At 41.3% G+C, this 21,974-nt stretch overlaps 1 protein-coding gene across 2 annotated transcripts in view; it reads right to left on the bottom strand.

Annotated features, from left to right (window-relative positions):
- FBXL5 (F-box and leucine rich repeat protein 5) overlaps window positions 1-21,974 on the bottom strand; it is a 56,295-nt gene that overhangs the window by 3,648 nt on the left and 30,673 nt on the right. Inside the window, exons 7-10 of one of the 2 annotated variants that reach the window (XM_034770964.1) lie at window positions 20,402-20,547; window positions 20,124-20,206; window positions 8,115-8,837; window positions 5,046-5,194 (exon numbers count right to left, since the gene is read on the bottom strand). In XM_034770964.1, coding sequence (XP_034626855.1) covers window positions 5,046-5,194; window positions 8,115-8,837; window positions 20,124-20,206; window positions 20,402-20,547 — 1,101 coding nt within the window. Of the gene's footprint in view, window positions 1-5,045; window positions 5,195-8,114; window positions 8,838-20,123; window positions 20,207-20,401; window positions 20,551-21,974 lie in introns of both variants that reach the window. The other variant, XM_034770963.1, reaches the window with a different exon arrangement.

Here is a 21,974-nt window from a genome sequence, read left to right as displayed (position 1 = left end):
GAGAGGGTTGATGATGGGGACTGACGGTGGAAGGCATGGGGAGGGGCCCCCACTTGCTCTGCCTAGGGCCCCACAAATCGTAATCTGCCTCTGATCCCAGTAACCTTGAGGTACCCTACTAACCTTAAGCCATGCTGAAAATTAACTCTCTTTTCCTTTTCTATTTTAGCCCTTTCCTAATCATAACAGTATTTTCCCTCTAACACTAGAAGTACTTCACAGCCTACTGAAGGTCTTTGTCAAAGTGAAACAACTGAAATTCCAATTAAGTTATATTTACTCGGTCCTCCTGTACCGACTCTTTGCTGACATGTGGCTCCGGTGTGGGCTGTTGACCTGAACTGGGTCCAGACACTGCACACCGAGGCCAAGCTGCTTGGGGCAATCTGGCCAGGAAGGCTCGGACACCGGGCGGAGAGCAGCCTCCAGGAGGAGGGCCCTCAAATGGATGTCTCGCTCTTTGAGGTCTGGGACGAAAGTTCTTACAGATGCGTCAGTTCTCCTTCACATGCGATTCCTCCAAGCATTTGAGGCAGCTGCTATGGGGGTCACTAACAGGCATAAGCCTGTTACAATCAGAGCAGGGCTTAAAACCCAGAGACTGGGGCAAGTCCCCACTGGGACTCTATCTTTAACTACACTACTTAATAACTACTGTAAACAAACTATTTAGAAAGCCTTAAGGTAGGAAGACTGAGGCTAGTCCTTGCGAGGCAAAAGAAAGGTGCTCTGACTAACCACCACGGGCGCTAAGAAGGAACTGAGAGGGCGTGGGGCCAGCAGTGCCTAATATACTGATGCATGGGCGTGGCATTCAAGAGGGTGCTACAGCCGACCCTAAGGATACCGCTAAGGCAAAAATCTCCAGCGGCTGGGCACACACACACCTAGAATAGAATCATTATGAGCAAGCACTTGAAGAACCCACAGATTCTCTCCCATTCTTCCTGGTTCTGATATACTTAAAAGAATTTCTTGTTTATTTGTTTCTTTAACTAGGTTCACTATATCTGAGTACCATTTACATGTGCTACTTGCTCTTCAAATTCCATCTTTACCTTCCTAATTTCAATCTTACATTTTATCTGCCATAATTTATGTTCCTTTCTATTGGCTTAATTTAGGCTGGATTTCCAGTTTCTGAAGGATCTCTGTTTGGCTCAAATAGCCTCTTGAATCTTGCCATTTAACCATACAATTTTTTTTCCTGGTATAACTGAAGTGGTATAAACCCCTAGGGCTAGCGTGGATGCAATTATACCAATACAAAATCTGCATGTGGACCAGGTCTTAAAGTGGGAATCTGAAAACTCCCAACACGTCTACAGAACTGATCCACTGTGCCCTCTACAAAGAGCCTCCAAATCAAGTGAGTGAAAGCCTCCTGCAGTGGACAGGCAGCACCATTTATGAAAAAGATCTGAAAATAGGTTGTGATTGAAAGTAAAGCCCTTTGAATGCCATAAATGACGAAGAGAAGTCTGCATCATTCACAATGTGCTAAATACCATACTTCAGCGTCCATTTTTTGTGTTGAAATAGACTAAGAATGAGGATTTTTCCAATATGATTCCAGAACACATCTTCCCCCAAAATAATCCATGATAAAGTGATAAGAGAAAGTATGAAATACTTAAACAATCTATAGACATGCAGAGAACAGTTATTTAATCTTTGTGCAGTGCTTAGAAATATAGTGCTACATATGTGCAAAGTATTACTAAATTAAAGCAACAGAAATTTAAGATGATGCAGATGAGAAGTTATTTTAAACTAACAGTTTAGTTTATTGCCAATTATTAATTTTCCTGCAGTTACTTTGAGAAACATCAAAGTGATAGAAGAATAACTTCAGCAATCATCTCTGGAGTGGAATGTAGGACACTGCAACACCATTAAAATGAAGAATACAATATCCAACAAACTGCAGACCAGATCTAATGACAGAGAATGTATTATCCAAATGAAAATGCTGCTGGGACATGACAGCTAACTCTTTGAGCCCTTGCAGCGGGTAAAAAGGTTGTGGTCTTGATTATGCTCAGCTTAGGACTGTGGTTCTCAACCAGGTGTACGATGCAGAGGTCTTCCCGGAGGTACATCAATTCATCTAGATGTTTGCTTAGTTTTACAACAGGCTACATAAAAAGAACTAGTGAAGTCAGTACAAACTAAAATTTCATACAGATAATGACTTCTTTATACTGAAATATGTACAATATTTATATTCCAATTGATTTATTTTATAATTATATGGTAAAAATGAGAAAGTAAGCAATTTTTCAGTAATAGTATGGTGTGACATTTTGTATTTTTATGTTGGATTTTGTAAGCACGTAGTTTTTAAGTGAGGTGAAACCTGGAGGTTTTTCAAGACAAATCAGAGTCATGAAAGGGATACAGTCATCTGTAAAGTTGAGAACCACTGATATAGGAGATCATTAAAATTCTATGACCCTTCTCCTAAGAGTAAGAGTAATTTAGGCAAGTAAATTTTGTTTCCCTAAATTACCCCGACATAGTAATTGTTTACACAGCATCCAAAAACATGCTGGATGCTTTACAGAACAAACAAAAGGACATAGTTTCTGCCTGAAGATCTTATAATCTAATTTTAGATATGATGCAGTAAGTGAGGTTAAGGACCAGCATTAGAGCAGTAGGATTGCAAAATTACTCAAGCTTGTGCATATACTTCTCTGTGCTACAATAAGAAGTGCTTTTTTTTGTTTTTTAATAAATAAGACATTTCTTGTGGGCAGCATAAAAGAACCAAGACTTAATGGGCTGGGAGGAGTTGAAGAGACTGTTGTGGCTTGGTAGACTAGATTTGGGAAGGTGTTCCATGCATTAGGGGGTGGAAGTGGAAGAAGACATGGAAAGAGTGGCAGGTAAAGTACATGAACAGATCATCAAGGCTGGAATCACTGGCAGAATGGAGGAAGAGAGGGGAATGACATACGCAACTAGCTCAGATGTAGGAGACAGGTTTGCACAGGCCTTTGAAAAAGACATTGTGCAGAATAGGAAATCACTTAGGAATTTAAACGGGGGAGGCTGACATGATCAGATCAACAGACAAGGAAGATCATTTTAGCAGCTGCATCCTGGATCCAATGGAGAAAAGCAATGAGAGCACTGAGGAAGCCTGAGAAAAGAGAGGGTGCAGTAGCTGAGATGCAGGGCATAAGTATAAAAATGTTAAGTATTGGAATACCGAGCAAGGGTGGGTTTTGTTAAAATATTTACCTTCACCTCCAGTATTAGGGCCCAATCCAGCTCCAGCTGAGGTCAATGAAATCTTTCCATCAACTCCAATGGAAGTTGGATTAGACCCTCAAGTTGTCAGTTTAGCTTTGCTTCTACTGTTAAAGTTCTGCCAAGTTCCACCTCAGAGCTAAAGTAACATGCCTTCAGGATGAAAAGCACTATACAGATGAAGTTACATATACAAGAGACACAGTGAGCCAGTGGGGATTGTTGATTTTTAAAGAATATTTAAATAATTCAGAACCATCAAATCATGCATAGTTAGCTTATATAAAACTGTGTGATGTCATCAATATTACCCTCAATCTCCTCTCTTGCCCTCCTCTTTTGTTACACTTACTTGTTGCATCTTGACTATATCAGAGTACAAGTTGTTGGGGCAGAAACCGTGAGTTCATATGAATTTGTACTGCATCAGGTACAGTGGGATTCAATACTGACTGAAGTTTTGGGGGGTTACCAAAATATAAATAATATAGCATACACACTCACTAGTTCATCTAACCCTGAAGATTTCCCCTCCCCCCTCCCAGTTTAGCCCATCAACCAAGGTAATACCAAGAGAAGGATTAGAGGATTGGACAAGTATATATCAATCATTCTGAGACCATAACTGCTCACATTTTAGAGAAGTGAAATACTCCTCTATGTATTATCTAAGGACCTACTTGTCCTTTATAGCAAGTCCTCAAAATCCACATTTAACAAAGACAATAGTGGTGAAGAAATCTTCACAATGTATATTTGCAAGCAGTTCAGGGAAGATGACAAAAGCTTTTTTTTTTTTTTTTAAATGGTCATAAGACACTCATTCTACTACAATAAATGCATAAAAATAGCTGCATCTGTTCTCCTAGGCTCTGCACCGCTCAATGCTATCAAAGTAGGCATAAAGGGTCACTGAAGGTAGCCTACATCTATTCACTGTGCCTTCTCTGCCTCCTCGTTAGCATAAAGAGGGCAGAAGTGGATGCAGGAGTCAGCGTTGAGAACAGGCAATGAAGATAACTAAAGTAAAAATGGGAAAGTCAAACATTCCCCTCAGAGAAACCCAAACCCTTCAATTATACTCAGTTACAAACCAACCATAAAGTTTCCCTGAAGTGAAGCTGGAAACTAATTCGCTGTACAAAGACTAATTCACTATCTTGGTACCACTGTGAGCTAGTAAGGGGCAAAAACAACACGAAGCTAGCACCACATCTTCCACAAAGGAGGAAGTGGGACGTACAAAGCATCTCAGCATTAGCAACGTTAGCACTGACCACAAGGAAAGGAGATGCCCTCTGTGAACACACATACATCAATGCTCTAGTATTATGGATTGTTCTGCACATTGATCAACATGATCTCTCTCCTCCATGCTACTAGCACTTAGCCTTAGTCTCATGGGCCCACATGACTAGTGTCACTATCATAAGAATGCAATCCCACTGAGGGTTTGGGGTTTATTTGGAGTTGTTCGTTGTGCTGAGGATAACTGATAAATCTGAGAGATATTTCCATCCTTTGTTATTTACATTGAATTAAGATGCAAGATACAAGGAATCACAAATATGTTTCCTTAAGTAATATTCACCTATACTATATAAATGCTCTCAAACTATTTGAAATTTTTAAAAATCCAGTGTAACAAACACAGAAGAAACTGAGGCAAAGGCTAACCTGATAAACCACGGAACTCACTACTATACTACAAAAAAAAAGTTTAAAAATTCTCCAAATCAAAACCTTGAGCCCCAAAGGTTATCATGTACTTTACAAAATGACATTACCGTTAATGTTGTCACAGTAGTAAAAGTGTTCATCGTTTAAAGAAGGGCATGCAGCAACCAAATCCTGCAGGCCCACACCAGTTACAGTAAGACAACCCGAGAGATTAAGGTGTTCCAAATGCGGCAGTCCTCCTCCCAAGGTCAACGCCCTATGATCAAAGAGAAAGTCAAAACATGTTAAGACAGAACAAAGAACTGGATTGCAGTCAATGCAGATGCTTCAGCTGCGTTGCCAAGTTAATGGATTTTCTAAAATCAAGCAATGTTAGCATTGACACAAGGGAAGGTGATGCCCTATGTCAATACCCCTATGTCAATGCTCAAGTATTCTTTTTATAAAAATCAAAGGAGTTGTTAATGTAGTTGTCAGCCTTGAACTTGTCAATTTTATATTCAATAATTAGATGAGATTACTTCAGTATGTATATTATTACCTGAGCTTCCCTCTGCTTATTACAAGGAGTGCCTACTGCAGATGCTAAAGCAAAGGTATTATTTAAGGCAATTAGAAAAACAAGAAATTAGAGCTTCTTCTTTCTCCTCCTTATTCCAGGTCCCTTTTTTGCCACTCTTTTCCTTCGAAAAGGAAGCTCCAGACTGCCCAAGCAACTAGGCTGAGTGGCTTAGAGTTCTGTCTGTTATAAGATTAGAGCCAGCACAGATCAGAACAAAATTCCTCACTCAGCTCTGCACCAACATCTGAACTCCTGCCAGGGCTCAATCCAGATAGTAAGTGTCCAGTTGCCCAGACGGGGCTAGAAGTCAGCCTTACTTTTTCAGAAAACCCAGAGCCAAACAACATCCCCCAAACAAATGACTTTAGCCAGAGATGCTCAATTCCATAACTTGTGGAACTGTTCCCAGTTTCTTCTTGTCCCCAGACAGTAACATCCAGAAGTTTAACTTAGATTGTGACCAGGTCCTCTTGCTACACAAGAGAAAGGTGCAGTTCTTCTACAGAACCCACTGATCTGCACACAGAACCTTCGTTCAACACTGGTGGTGCCTCTGGTTTTTACAGAGGAGAACAACTTTAGAGCTGCAAGTCTGAGCTTAACTCAAGTACTGTTTTTAATTATCAGGGACTAATGCCACATTGTATTAACACACCTTTTTGATTTTAAGAACAGGTGATTCCCACATTTTATAACAAAGTTGATCTTTGTGCTATTTTATACTTTGTTATTGGATGAGAGGCATTTAAGAAGTGAACTCAATGGATGTTTTGCCAGAATAAGGACCACAAAACTAGCCACTGTGTATCAGATTCACCTTATCATTTGTTTGGTGCACAAATAGTACCACACTGCGAAGTTCAGGGCCAGATTTGAACTTGTCCTAAATTCAGGTACAATAAGATAGAGGGTTTTGATTCAGTGCCATCTTTGGTATTATGTACATGTTTCATTCAATATACACACATTTATGGTGATCTGGTCAAAGATAGCTAGAGCAAATGATAGGTGCTCCTTTTAATTTAATTTTGTAAAAACTGAAATTTTACATATGTTTTTAAACAAGAATAGAAAATATTACACATACGCAATAAGACTAAATTAAAGTCACTATTGCAACCCCAACTTTTAATTATTTTAAACAGTGTATTTTTAATGCTACATTCATTTAGGTTGTGGTGTTTAATTATCTTCTTAATGTGAGCCTTTATACACTCAGTTTTAAAACCTGTATTCCTAAAGCTGTATTTAAGAATCTATATGCTAACTGAAACCAATGAGAGGAAGGCATTGCTCACACCTCTGAAAATCAGGCCAATGGGAAAATTTTAAAACTTGACACTTGATATCATGACACCTGTATTTGCATGACTTTATAATAAATCTTTAAACATGCAGTATGGTGACAAAAAACAAAAAATTGCAGAAAGCTTATTAAAAAAGTGACTGATCTACAGTCTTCTGACACATCAGTGGTTTTCTGTCTTCTCCAAAGCAAGGAGTGCTTGTGTTTAAATTATTTAATTATGTGTTTTGGTGTTCCTCATGAAAATAGAGAAAAAGCTCCTTTCCCTACCCCGTCCTCCACTTAGAGAGAGCAGCAGCTCATGAGTCTGGAAATATGTATTGTGATGCCACAGAGGGAAAGCCTTGTGTGACTGAAGGTCTTAGGAGACTGCTATGCTGCATGTTCACAAATGATTTTTTTAGTCTTCCCTAAACCATGGGCACCAAGTCCTTAATGTCCATGTCAAGCTTCATTTGCTATGCACTACAGACGCTTCCCGGGTTACACAAGACCCGGGTTACGCAAATTCACACTTACGGAAAAAGTTCCATAAGCCAGAAACAGGATTTTTGAGTTGCAGAAATTTTTGCGTAACGTATGGGTATACGTTTCTGACTTACGCAAAGCTTTCCAAAATGGAACGATTGCGTAAGTCAGGGGGCGTCTGTATATATCATCTCACACACAACTTGTTCTTTTTTTACATACAGTTTATGCCCAATTCTGTACCTGAACATTTTTAAAGGAGACACTACTCTAGCTTTTCAGGTTTTCACATAGTAAACCAATGAACCAGCCATGAATTCCTTGCTGAAGATGTATATACTTCTAAGGATTGATTCCAAAGCCCACCCAAAACTGCTGTCCATAAAATGTTGGTGCACCTTCGGACAGATAAAAATACATATCTTCTGGGGATTCAAAAATTCTTTCTTTCAGGGAAAAACTACTGCAAATTTTTAGAACAAGTGCCACAAAGCCAAAATTAAATTAAGTCATAAAACATGAAAAGTAACCACATAAAGCTAAGCTTTAAACTTCTCCCGCAATCACTACCAGGAAAATACTATGTCGATCAGGCTATTAAAATTCAGTCATCATTTAACTATCCCTATACATCTCTGAACATGGAGCACTTTGCATTAATACAATTCAAAATGTTTCTTATTTTTATAAGAACGACATACGATCTCATCTTGGCAAGCCTAATTTGAGCCCATTGTGTAACAGGGCTCTGTTGCCTTCATCTCATTTGATAGCTTTCAAGGAAGAAAAAGCTAGGACATTCTCTTTGATGACTGCAATAGCTCAAAAATGGCTACTTACCTGAGACCGTGGTCTGTGATCTGATAACATCCAGACAGGCTGAGGAACTGAAGAATTCGTGCAGTCTCTTGGTCTGATTTTTCACTCCCAGAGTATGCAAAGTCTTTTCCCTCTGACTGTCTAGTCCTTGTTGCTTTTTTACACAGTGTAGAGGACTCTGGAAGTGCTTGTATAGTTCTTAGTGCTGTCCCAGCACAACAAAATGAGTGACTGCAATAAGTAAAGGCAGTAGAAGCACAATGCTGCTGCCAACAGACACTAGTCCTTAGTCCAACAATGTCTTTATTGTAACAGGATGCTGAACAACTATAACTGGATGCTGGTTCCACCACACAAAGTCCCTCAATATTTCTGCGTCGCCCCACAGCAGCATCTTCAATATCAGCCAGATCATCTGCATCTAGCACCCAGACATAGGCAGAGCTGAAACTTTCTGAGCTGACGGGGTTAGTCCAATAGTGCTCATTACCTTCTTCCTTGATAAGAGGTTCATTAGTTATATCATGCAAACTGTACTTCCTGTTGGACTGCATGGTAATGTCTTTGTTTCTCCATACAGTCTTTGCACTTCGGTTTCTGCAACTTTTCAGAACTCCTTTGTTGTTGTGAGCTGATAGGATTCCCAAAGCTCTGGAAATCTTCTCCATGGCCACATCTGTGATTTTTTCACAGCCAGACAGATCAAGATGGCGAAGACTCTGACAACAACCAACCCACGACCAACTGAAATCAGAAAAGGATAAATTTAACATACAGTTCTATGTATGTTTGTAAATGCTCTTAATGAACATAGGCAGGTAAGTAGTTTTCTGACTTTTGTAGAGAAGTTAGATATTGAAATTAATTCATTAATTAATTCATAAATTACATGTGCCTCAGCGCTGAAGGGACAGAAGTAAAATGTTAACAAATTTAAAAATAGGATTTGGTACTCATACTACAGTGAGAAGTACTTTTATAAATGCCTAAAAAGAGTAAGGCTATCTAAAGAATGGAATGAAATATGCTCAGTAATGTTATTTAAAACACTAAGTATGGGTGGCAAAATTACAACATTTTAGCCACCAGAGGTCCACAACTACTGTTTAATAATTTCCAAAATGATTTGTAAGACAAAGTGAAGCTACTGGAAATCTCTGTGGTTGAACAATTCTCAGAAGCAGTTCTTGTTCGATATAGATATAGAGAGAGAGAGTTGCCAAAAGAGCTGTCCTAATCTACTGGAAATTCGCAAGCAACTTGAACGCTGCAAGATCATACAATGGCTTGAGCAAGCTGGCAAATGTGAAAAAGATATTATACTCTGCCATCGGAAAATATGAGATTTGGCCCTTGTTTTTAAGTCTTTCAGACTAATAGTTCTTTGTATGTTATAATTCCTACTGTTACTGTTTTTCAAGCTTGGCTGTTGTTTGTATTAGTGTATTTAATGTATATCCTCCTCTCAATTCCCTTGCATTCCACTTTAGTAAAGTATTTAAAACAGAGGATATTTGGATTCCAGGAGCCCTACGAGCATATTAGCGTCACAATACAACTCCATTACTGAAGTTGAAAGATTAGAGCTTGCACTGGAAACAATTTTGACAATAAAAACAAAAAAATCCCGCACCTTTTAGCCTGAAATCTCTCATCTTTAGTCTTAAGCAAAAGATTTTTTTTTTTTTTTTACATTAATGGAGTAAGTCATTTTTGAATTATGGACTTAAAAAATGGAAAAAATAAGCACATTTTTAGGAGTAAAGATGTTCTTTTTTGCCCACCCATAGCTAAAAATAAATTACCCTGAAAATTCAAATTTATTTAGATGTACTAAATTACATTTAGGACTAGTCCAAATATAGTTTCCTAATTAAAAATTAGGAAAGGTAAAAAATGTTAGTTGAAACCTTCCAAGTACCTTGGCAGGAACTGTAACTTTCAACAGATGCTTGATAAAAATTTCTTAGGAGTTACAAGCTCTGCAAGTGAATAACTTCCAGAGGGTCAGCATCCCTCATGGAAGTTCTATATGGCCTTGAAGAAGCAATGACATCTTTTAGCACGTTACAGAGTATTGCCACCAGCTTGACATTTGAAACAGACTTTAAATGTTGTGCTAAGGAATCTTTTGCTCAGACGTTACATGCTCCACCACCATAACTTTGAGAGCTTGTAATAATACAATACAATACAATACAAAACAAAACAAAACAAAACTGGAAGGGACCCTGAAAGGTCATTAAGTCCAGCCCCCTGCCTTCACTAGCAGGACCAAATACTGATTTTGCCCCAGATCCCTAAGATCCCTCAAAGTTTGAGCTCACAACCCTGGGTTTAGCAGGCCAATGCTCAAACCACTGAGCTATCCCTCTCCCCGACCTTCATTAGCCCCTCACTTACGACATACATGCTGTTAGAACATGCAATTTCAGCCCGATCTATTAGTGCAGGATCGATTAGTGCAGATCCCGCATCCAAACAAATTCCCAGTGACACCAATGGAACTTCTACAGCCTCATCTGTAAAAGTGAAATCAACAGAACTCCACCCAAGCAAAGGTGACACCTGATCACCACGCAGTATTTGAACCCTCTTACAATTAGTGCGCTAAGCATTACAAACTATATCAGCTCTAGAGCTACAGGGAGAAAACCCGAGACACTCTTGACTACTACATGAAAGGAAGGTTATGTACCTTATAGTAACTGGAGTTCTTCGAGATGTGTGGGCCTTATGTGTATTCAATGTGGGTGCAAATGTGCTCCATGAACCTGGGACCAGAAGTTCTTCAATAGCAGCGTCCATTGGTCCACGCCTGCACCCTATGCCTCCTCATCCTCCCAACGAGGGCATAAGGGGCAGAGAGGACCAATCACCTCTCCAGTTCCTTCTCAACCGCGAATCACAAGAGAACTAAAGTAGAAGGGAAGGAGGGCAGGTCATGAATACCAATAGGGAACACACATCTCAAAGAACTCCAGTTACTATAAGGTACATAACCTTCCTTTCTTCTTTAAATGCTGGTGCTTATGGTTATTCACTGAGGGTGATTCCCAAGAAGTGCTCATTGAGGAGGAGGGTTGCAAGAAACATTCTACACCACAGACTGAAGGATCGCTGAACCAAAGGAAATATCTTCAGCCAAAGCTTAAATTAGGGCATAATGCCTGGTGAAAGTATGAATGGAGCCCCAAGTCACTGCTCTACATATTTCTGAGAGAGGAATTCCCTGCAGGGAAGCCATCAAAGCCGCTTGTGGTCTGGTTGAGTGGCTTCTGACAGCCTGAAGTTGAAGGGCTTTCACAGGAGTGTAAAAACGGAGGTTGCAGTTGTGAAAGTCTTTGGGAAAAGAAAAACTTCCCCTTTCATTCTTTCAGCAATAGTGACGAACAATCTTGGAGACTTCGAAGAAAGGGTCTTGTCCCATGTAAGGATAAGACTAGAGTCCTGCATACATCCAGTGAGTGGGGCTATGAAGTGAAGTGAAATTCAGAAGGCAATTTAGGGATGAACATGGGATGCAACCTCAAAGATACTTTATCTCTGTGAAAGACCATGCATGGAGGATCCACCAGAAGGGCCTCAAGCTCACCTATTCTCCTAGCAAAGGTAATCACCATAAGGAAGGCAACCTTCATCGAAATGTAGGACTGGGTGGGACCTTGACAGGTCATCTAGTCCAGTCCCCTGAACTGAGACAGGACTAAGTACTATCTAGACCATCCCTGACAGATGTTTGTCCAACCTGTTCTTAAAAGCCTCCAGGGACTGAGATTCCACAACCTCCCTAGGTAATTTGCTCCAGTGCTTAATTACCCTGACAGTTAGGAAGTTTTCCTAATGTCTAACCTAAATCTCCCCTTGCTGCAACTTAAGTCCATTGTTCTTAACCACTGAGGACAGGGCAAGAAGTAATTTATCACCTGTCTCTTTATGATAACCTTTTACGTACTTGAAGACTTATGTCTCCCCCTCAGTTTTCTCTTCTCCAGACTAAACAAACCCAATTTTTTCAATCTTTGCTCATAGGTCATGTTTTCTAGACCTTTAGTCATTTTTGTTGCTCTTCTCTGGACTTTCTCCAATTTGTGTATAACTGGACATAATACTCCAGTTAAGGCCTTATCAGTGCTGAGTAGCGTAGAAGAATTATTTCTCATGATTTGCTTACAACTCTCCTGCTAATACATCCCAAGGATGTTCACTTTTTTTTTTTTTTTTGACAAAAGTATTATATTGTTGACTCATATTTAGTTTGTGATCCACTATACCACCTCTCCTTCCCTCTCCTCTCCCCCCGATCCTTTTCTGCAGTACTCTTTTCTAGATAGTCATTTCATATTTTGTATTTGTGGGGATTCATTATTCCTTCCTAAATGCAATACTTAACATTTGTTCTTTTTTAATTTCATCCTGCTTAAATCAGACCATTTATCCAGTTTGTCAAGATCATTTTGAATTCTAATCCTGTCCTCCTAGTAGGAAGCAGGAGTCAAATGGGCACTCATAAGTGAGGATGAGTTTCAGGTCCTAGGTATAAGCAGCTTTAAATACCAGAGGGAATGTTCTTATGATACCCTACAGGAACTTCACAGTAGTGGAGAGTAAGCACTAAAGAATAGACATTATATATAAATAGCCACCAAACATACACTTATAGAACTGATGGACAGGCCTGCTGTCTTCAACGAGAGAAGATATTCCAGGATTACATGGATTCCTGATTCTCAAGATTTTAAGTCGTGCTGATCACTTCACAGGGAGAATCTCTTCTGTGTAGTCTCCTGCTATTGTTAAGGACGGATTGGACATTTGTTGTGGATTGGTCCTGCTTTGAGCAGGGGGTTGGACTAGATGACCTCCTGAACTCCCTTCCAACCCTGATATTCTATGCTTCTATGATCCTATGAATTGTCCATCCAAAAACTATGCCACCAGATAGAAAGAAGCCGAGGTGAAGGTGCAAGTGGCTGATCCTGCCATTTTTCTGAGACAGTAGGTCTCGGAACAGTTATATGTGAATGCATGGGCATGAGGCCAACTGCAGGATGGTAGTGAACCAGAACGGTCTCAGGCATCAGGGAGATATCAGGATCACTGCTATCCTGTCCAGCTTGATTTTCCTGAGGACAGAGTTGTAAGAGGATGGGAGGGAACAGTACATCAGCAGGTCAAAACATCACACATCCCTTCTGGAGCTGAGGTCCAGAGCCACTCTGGAGCAAATCTGTAAAGCCCTTTTCATTCCACTGAATTGTAAAAAGCTCCCAGGATGGGACACCCCAGAGATGAAAGATGTATTGCGCTACTGATGGGTGAAGCTCCGACCTCTGATCCCTGTGGAAACACCTGCTGAGGCTGTCCACAAAGGAGTTCATTGCACCTGCAATAAGTACTGCTGAGAGGGTAATCTGACGAGGGATACACCAATTCCAGAGCTGGACCCCTGTTTGCAGACTGGGATGGATCTTGATCCTCCCTGTTTGTTTATATAATAGACAATGGTCATGTCTGACCTTCCCTGGATATGAGCAAATCAAATAAGGGGTAGGAACATCTTGCATGGTTCGTGGACCGCCTGAAGCTCAAGAAGATTAATACGTAGCCTAGATTCCTATGGGGACCAGGAATGCCAAGCTGTCTGGTTGAATAAGTGTGCTTCCCATCCCAGAAGGGAGACATCCATGATGAGTGTCTTTGTAGGTGGATTGGAAACAAAGAGGACCCAACGCATACTGTATTCTTGGTCCCCCACCAAATGAGTAATGGCAACACGTTCCAGAGGAGCAAGACCTTCTTGCCAAAGAGACCCTTCTTGCTGCATAGACCAACCTCAGCCAAACCTGGAGGCCTAAGCAGGAACAGGCCATCATTTGAGAACTGAGATGAAGTTGGGCGACCATTATGAGGAATCAGTCCTGAGGTATGTAGGCCCTTGCCACGATTGAGTTCAGTTTCACTCCAATACATTCTGTAATCTGTACTGAAAGTGCTCTGGATCTACAGTGAAATGAAGAAATCTCCTGCGAACTGGGTGAATATCCAAATGAAAATATGCATCTTTCGGATAGAGGGCAATAATCTGGTCACCTTTGTTTGTGGAGGAGATTATTGAGGTCAGGGGTGTCACTGAATGAAGTAGACATTTAGCTGTTTGATCCAGGATGGGTCTCCAGCCCCCATTCTTTTTGGAGGTGAGGAAGTATCTTGAGTAAAAGCCCTTCTCCTTGTGAGAAGAGGGCACAGGATGTCTTGTTCCCAACTGGACTAGGGAGTCCCCCTCCTGTTTGAGAATCCTCTCATGAGAGCAAAAACAACCAGGAGTCCGGTGGCACCTTAAAGACTAACATTTATTTGGGCATAAGCTTTCATGGGTAAAAAAACCTCACTTCTTCAGATGCATGAGAGGAGTTCCTGAAAAGGGATGGGGGGGGGGAGGGCAGACAAGAATTCTAGGATGTAGCCAGTTGAAATGATGTCCAAAATCCATTTGTCCTATGTGATAAGGTGCCACATCAGGAGAAAACAGGCCAGGCGTCCACCAAAAGGTGTCGGGAGAACAGGTGGTATGGAAACTAGTTGGTGGCTCTCAAGCATCCCATCAAAATGCCTTCTTGGTAGGCAGTTGGGACTGAAGAGGGGAGGGCAGTGGTGTGGAGTGTCTGCCACTATGGACCCTCTGTCATTTTCTAAGGGGCTCCTAGATCCCTTGGTAGAAAAATGACTGAGGTGGTGTGTGGTAACCAGAAACAGCAGCCTGGAATATTTCCAAAGAGGTGCTAGGGTATAGATCCCCAAAGAGCAGACGGTAGCGCAAAAATCTTTGCGAGTGTGCAATGACTTCTTTATCTTTTCACTTAAAAGATTGTTACTGCAAAGGAGAAATCCTGAACCATCACCTGAACATTCTAAGGAAGCCCCAAGGACTGCAACCTGAAGCCCATCTCATAACCACCAAGGCAGGCATGCAACGTGATGCTACATCCACTGCATTGAGAAATGCTTGGAAGGTCAATTTTGGAACCAGATTTCCCTCATCCAGGATGGCCTGGAAATGGGACCTAAATTCCTTCAACAATTTAGAGAATTTCAACAGCTTACTGTAATTCATGAAGTCATACTTGGACATCGATGCCTAGTAATTTGCTATGCGGAATAGTAAGCTAGCCAATTAAAAAGTTCTTTCTGCTAAAGAGATATCTCTTGGTATCTTTGTTAGGAGGGGTGGAACTGGGTTGGTGCATCCTGCTTCACTCAATGACAGCCTATACCATTAAGGAGTTAGTATTAAAGGTGGGTAAACAAATATTCTGCTCCCTTGGATACGAACAAAATATTTCTTTTAAGCCCTCTTCAGGGGCAGGGCACAAGTACCAGATATATGCCAAATCGTTTTACAAGGCTCCAATACGACCCTGTTGATGGGGCATACCACCTTAGAGGAAGCCATAGCTTGGAGAAAATCCAGGAATTTTTGGGTAAGATCCTGAATCAACTGTAGTGGGACCTGAAGAGATTAAGCTATCCTCTTCAGGAGGCCATGGCACTGCCTGTAATCATCTGGTGGCAAGGGAGAAGCTGGTGTCACTGCCTCATCTGGGAGGATGAAGAAAACACTGCCAAGGTTTTCTGTAGTTCCCATTGTTCCTTCTTAACAAGCGCTTCTGTAGGAACTTGGGCTATTGTTGGCAGTGATACTCAGGATCCTCATATGCTGGCACGTGATATTAATCCCAAGAGCCCCAACAAGGTCAGTGGACAGGATCATAAAGGTGGCCCTATGTGGGGTACTGTTGGTCCCTTAGCAATACTGTGCTTTATGAAGACATCCGAAAGACTTTAGAAGTCCTGTTAGGGCTGATAACCTAGTTAAGAGCTATCCGGGGAACCATGAGTATTGGATCATTTTCATCTGACAAGCAGGAGTTGTCAGGCTCTTGTAGCCAAGCCAATAGGTATGTATCATGACCCTGACAAGCTACAGACATAAGCCGATGAATAGTACATTGACAGTGCTGGAGCCTCTGCCTGACGGCTGGAGCTCAGGATTGACAAATGGTGAGTTGATAGTGTTGGGACAGCACTCTCTTAACATTCTCTCAGCAGAATCGGTACAAGAGAATAGAGATTCAGGATACACACGGAATGCCAGATCTTCAAGCAGAGCATATTGGGATCTCACCAGAGAGGAGAGGTGGCAGGCATCCTGGTTGGATCTGCCAATGTTTTCTTTGAAGCAGCAGACTTCTGCTGGATTGGTGCGAACAATGCAGAGGGCAAACAGTCCCTTCTGCCTCTGTGTGGTACTGGATTGGTCCTACCCATTCAGCATACATTTCAGGGCACTGGTACCTCTCAGTACTGTCGATAACACTGCTCTACAGCCAAAATGCTTCTGAAATAAATGTAGTCAAACTTTACTAATTCTGGGTCACTGAGAACGAAAATGATGCTTAAAATTGTTGATTGGCTCTAGTTTTCAAGATATGCTATTGGGTCAGTATATCCCCTTGACTTGGGAATGGCAGAGGATAAGTGAGTTATAAAGGGAAGGGATCTCAATTTAAACCAGAAATGACTAAAATACATCTTTGACTGGATCTATGAATAAATCTATGACTGGGTTTGGACAATACTTGCTTTTTAGGCAAAACAATGAATGATGCAATCTGAAGCTGGTATTGCGTCATACATGATATGAATTGCATCATGTTATTCCTAGAAGTCATGGATGATGCAATCATAATGAAGCTTACATCACTCTGCTGAACAAATTGCCCTATAACAGCTTTATTTGTCAGTGTTTGATTTTACAAAGGGACACATTTCTGTTTAGCCAAAGTGAGCAGAGATGCCTCGTACGTGTGTAAGCAGTGCAGGTAACTTCTGCTATGTTTGTGGTGAAGTGACTTTTGCATCACAAAAGCGTAGTATAACCACTATGGTTAAGAAAACCTATCACCTTTATTTTGGCTGCAAAATTGGAGATCAGGACAAGAGGTGGGCCCCACACATATGCTGCAACACTTGTGCAACAAATCTTTGCCAGTGGTTGAACAGGAAAAGGAAATCTATGCCTTTTGCAGGGCCAATGATTTGGAGAGAGCCAACAGATCATACCAGCAATTGTTACTTCTTCATGGTGCCTCCAGTTGGGAAAGGTGTGTCAAAGAAGAAAAAGTGGACTGTGCATTATCCAAACATTCCATCAGCTATATACCCAGTACCCCACGGATAAGGACTGCCGGTTCCTGATGCACCAGAATCACTCTCACTTGAGTCAGACGAGGAAGAGGAAGAGAATGAAACTTCTGGTCCTGAACCATCAATGCCACAGGACCCATATTTTCTCCCATCCTCCTCCTCTTAACCACACCTCATAAACACAAGGTGAACTGAATGACCTTGTCAGGGATTTGGAACTACCCAAGAGTAAGGCAGAGCTGTTGGGCTCCAGAATACACAGTGGAATCTCCTGGCAGGTGATGTTAGGGTTTCCATGTTCCGTGACCGTCAAAAGGATCTTGTCCCATTCTTCTTCATGGAAGGTGATCTTGTAGCCTGCAACAACATCGATGGTGTGATGGCAGCTGAGTGGAGACTGTTCATTGATTCATCGAAGACGAGTCTTAAAGCTGTTTTACTGCAGAATGGCAATGTTTTGCCATCAATTCCAGTTGGTCATGCAGTCCAGATGAAGGAAACCTATGACAACATGAAACAACTTTTGAGGTGTATAAACTATGACCAACATCAGTGGCAGCTTTGTGGCGATTTGAAGGTTGTTGCTCTCTTGCTTGGTTTGCAGACTGGATACACAATGTACTGCTGTTTTCTCTGCGAATGGGATAGTCGTGCAAGAGATTCCCACTCCATCAAGAAAGATTGGCCACTCCGACAGTCATTGGAGCCTGGGAGGAAAAGTGTTCAGCATCCACCACTTGTTGAATCAAGGAAGATTTTGTTACCACCCTTACACATCAAGCTGGGTCTGATGAAGAACTTTGTCAAGGCCATTGACAAAACACAAGCAGCTTTCGAGTACCTCCGTGGAAAATTTCCAAGGTTAAGTGAAGCTAAGATAAAGAAAGGTGTCTTTGTTGGTCCTCAGATTCGTGAACTTCTTCGAGATGATGCATTTGACCATGCACTGCGTGACAAGGAAAAGACGGCATGGAAAGCCTTCCAGTTAGTGGCAATAAATTTTCTCGGAAACATCAAGGCAGACAACTACAGGTTGTTGGTGGAAAACCTCCAAGGCATACAAAAGCCTTGGTTGCACAATGTCACTAAAGATACATTTTTTGCACTCTCATCTAGATTTTTTTCCACCGAACTGTGGAGCAGTGAGCGACGAGCACAGCAAGCGATTTCACCAGGACATTGCAACAATGGAGAAACGCTATCAGGGCAAATGGAGCCCATCAATGCTTGCAGACTATTGCTGGACAGTGACAAGAGATGCTCCATTTAATGAATACAAGAGACAAGCCAAAAAGTGCCAAGTAGACACTGAATAGGACTAAACTATGTACAGAATAGTTTTTTGCCTTTTGTTTCATAATCAATTGTATTTATATACCCTTTTGCTGATTTTTAAAAAGTGTTACATAAACAGGACAGGTGAAATATTATCATGTAAAGCAATCATAAACACATGAAAAGACTTAGGTTTACAATTTATGATTAAAACTCTACTATCTACACAATATACATAGACATAAAATGTAAAAACTTAAATATCTTAGAAACAGTAGCCAATCAGTTGTTTTAATTGTCATATTTGAATTCAGCACATCAAAATACATAATAAATAGCACATTTTATCTCTGAAGCAGACGACTTCTCAAAAATTGTAGACCAGTGTAATGGCCTCTGCTCCCTGCAAGCCTGGATGTACCCTTTCTGGGGCACAGGTGGTGTCTGAGGAAGGAAAGAAATAAACCTCTTTTTGGAGGATTTCTGAAGTGATTTATTCCTCTTCTTATGAGGGTATTTACCCTGGCCTTCTTCATACCTCTGTTCAGTGTGGTCCTTAGATTTCTTGAAAGACGCAATTGAAGGGCTACAGTTCTGGAGGAATGCTACCTGGAGGCTCAGATACAGTAAATGTGGAGCGGGAGAGCACCAGGTCCAATCAGAGCCTCACAGAGAACTCCATAAGGCACTTACAAGTCTGAATTTCCGATACTCCCCCTAGTACACTAAGGAAAGGCATGGCAGATGTCATACCTGAGGGGATCTGTGCTTCTCCAAGGCAGTACAGACAGCTCTCGTGCAGGTCACTCAGTGGGAACCCATGGGGGCAGGCCAGTCAGGCTTTGAAATCTGGAACACTGGGCATAATAGGTGCCCCAAATGGTGGGGGAACGAAGGGAGAGGAACCCACTACCCTCAAACTAACTATCACTACAGCTACCTATCTAAATATAAAATACCTAAAAAAATAATATTTAAAATTTATTTAAGGAACCAATCATCAAGCAGGAAAGTTGGAAAGGCTACAGACAGAGAATGGTTCCATTCCAGACTGCAAGTGGTAGAATGGAACTCGAGAGGCTGTTGGCCTGCATGGCCCCAAATGTTTTTGGTTGGGATCATGGAAGCAGCGAGAGCATATTCACAAACAGCTGCTATTTTTGAAGAATTTCCAGTCACGGGCACACGGTGCGTATCCGCACCCACAGAAAATACCCAGTCTAGCGCTCAAAGTAGTAGTAAGTACGGATTACATTCATTAAGTGTTAACACTACACCCATAAGATTCTTATGCAAGGGTTGCAACTCACTGGGGTTATGTGCAATACTGAAACGTTTGAAGTCTTTTCAAAATGGTCCATTCCACAGTTATAAGCTTTGCCTGCCATATTAAGTAGAATATTAATGTTGCTTTAGTTTGATTGTTGGTTATGGATGAATGCAAGTTCTATGTATAATTACTATACTAGTCACTGTATTGCTCTAGGTTTGGTTTTGTTTTTTTACTGGAAAAGCTATAGATAAAGTTTTTAAAAGCAAATAACTAACCTTTCAAATGCAGAGTCTGAAATATCAGTTTGAGTGAGATCCAGATGTTCCAGGTTAGGACAAAGTTCCAAGAACTGTCTAACCTAGCAAAGGAAATGAAAAATAAAGAAAATGCAAATAACGTAGACAATTAAAAAGTCTCTCAGCCAACATGCAAACGAACGCTCATTTGAGTTGCAATTCAACTTCACTGACAATACAGACTCAAGCACACCAATTATATATTATTACTAATTATCGCCTGCACACTCAAACGTATTACTGCTGACAATACATACCATTTTGTTAGAAACTGCAGAACTGTAGGCCAATACTAGTGTTTTCACTGAAGTGCCTACATGTGGGAGAACATTATGAATTAAGCCATGGAGTAAATGCTTTTCCATCTGTGCTATGTTAATTGCAAGTGATTCTTCTGCAGCCTCTTCTGAAAATAAACCAAAAAGAAACCTAAGACTTTATCATGTATTTAGAGAGATTTATAGAGTTCATCGCCCTATATCACATTAAATACAAGATTTACCAAAAAAAAAAAAGTTACCCACCTTATGCAGCAACAATGGTTCTTCGAGATGTCTCCCCCATGGGTATTCCACTATAGGTGTGTCTGCATCCCTGTGCTGCTGCTTGGAGAATTTCGTAGCAGTGTCCGTTAGGACAGCATATGTGCTGTCCCTCCTCGTGCTGTGCCACAAGGCTAGTCAGCACGCATGGGCTAACCATCCTCAGTTCCTTCTCTACCACAGAGTCATAAACAAGAATTCCAAAGTAGAGGGGAGGAGGGTGGTTTGTGGACAACCATAGGGGGACACATCTTGAAACCCATTGTTACTGCACAAGGTAAGTAACTTCTTCTTCAAGAAGAAGAAGGACCTTCAAGTAGTGTCCTTCTGGATGCTCCACTGTACATGACTCCCAAGTAGTATCCCTTCTGGGGGACTGGGACTTCGGAATTGGATCAGCTGAAGATGACAGTACTGTGGAGCAGAGTATGGCATCAGAGACTCTCCAGAGATTGCATAGTGTTCTGCATGTCCCAAGTTGACGCTCTGCAGATCTCTGAGATAGTGACATCTTTGAAGAAAGTGACAGATGAGGAGAGATTGATCTTGTGGAATGTGTACAGATCAACTCTAGGAGGTGGGGGTCACGTTATGAATTTGGTAGCACTGTCTGACGCAATTCAAGACACACAGAGAGTCTTTGGGCTGATATTGCTGAGTCCTTGGATCTTCCTGCCACAGAGAGGAAAGTCTAGGGGACTTCCCGAAGGCATTTATCCTATCAAGGTAGAAGGCCACAGCTCTCCTAGCATATGGGATATGTAGTATAATCTCCCTATTGTCTGGGTGAGGCTTAGCGTAGAAGATTCAAAGGTGAATTGATTGATTCATGTGAAATGGGGAGGTTACCTGAGGAATTAATTTTGGATGCGGCCTGACTGTAACCTTGTCTGGAAAGGATACTGTGTAAGGAGGATGTGCCATCAGATCTATTATCTCTCCTATCCTTTTGGCCAAGGTAATTGCTATCGGGTCGGCTGTTTTCACTGATCGGTAGGTTAGCGAACAGGTGGCCATGGGTTCATGGGGGGCCTAGTCAGCCCTTTCAATACCAGGTTTAGTTCCCACATGGAGGTAGGGAGTCGAGGTTGAAGGAAGAGTTTATTATACCCTTAATAAGTCTTTTAGTTGTTGGGTATGACAGCACAGAATATCCCTCTACGGGATGGTGAAAGGCTGTAATAGCTGCTAGATGGACCTTAAGAGAGTTTAGGGATAATTCTGACTTTAAGAGTCGAGCATATTCTAGAACATGTGGAAGATTTGCTGATGTTGGAGAGATCTGTTG

Source organism: Trachemys scripta, chromosome 5 (assembly GCF_013100865.1).
Source record: "Trachemys scripta elegans isolate TJP31775 chromosome 5, CAS_Tse_1.0, whole genome shotgun sequence".
In the NCBI taxonomy this organism is placed as follows: domain Eukaryota; kingdom Metazoa; phylum Chordata; order Testudines; family Emydidae; genus Trachemys; species Trachemys scripta.
This window is presented reverse-complemented; position numbering and strand designations above follow the sequence as displayed.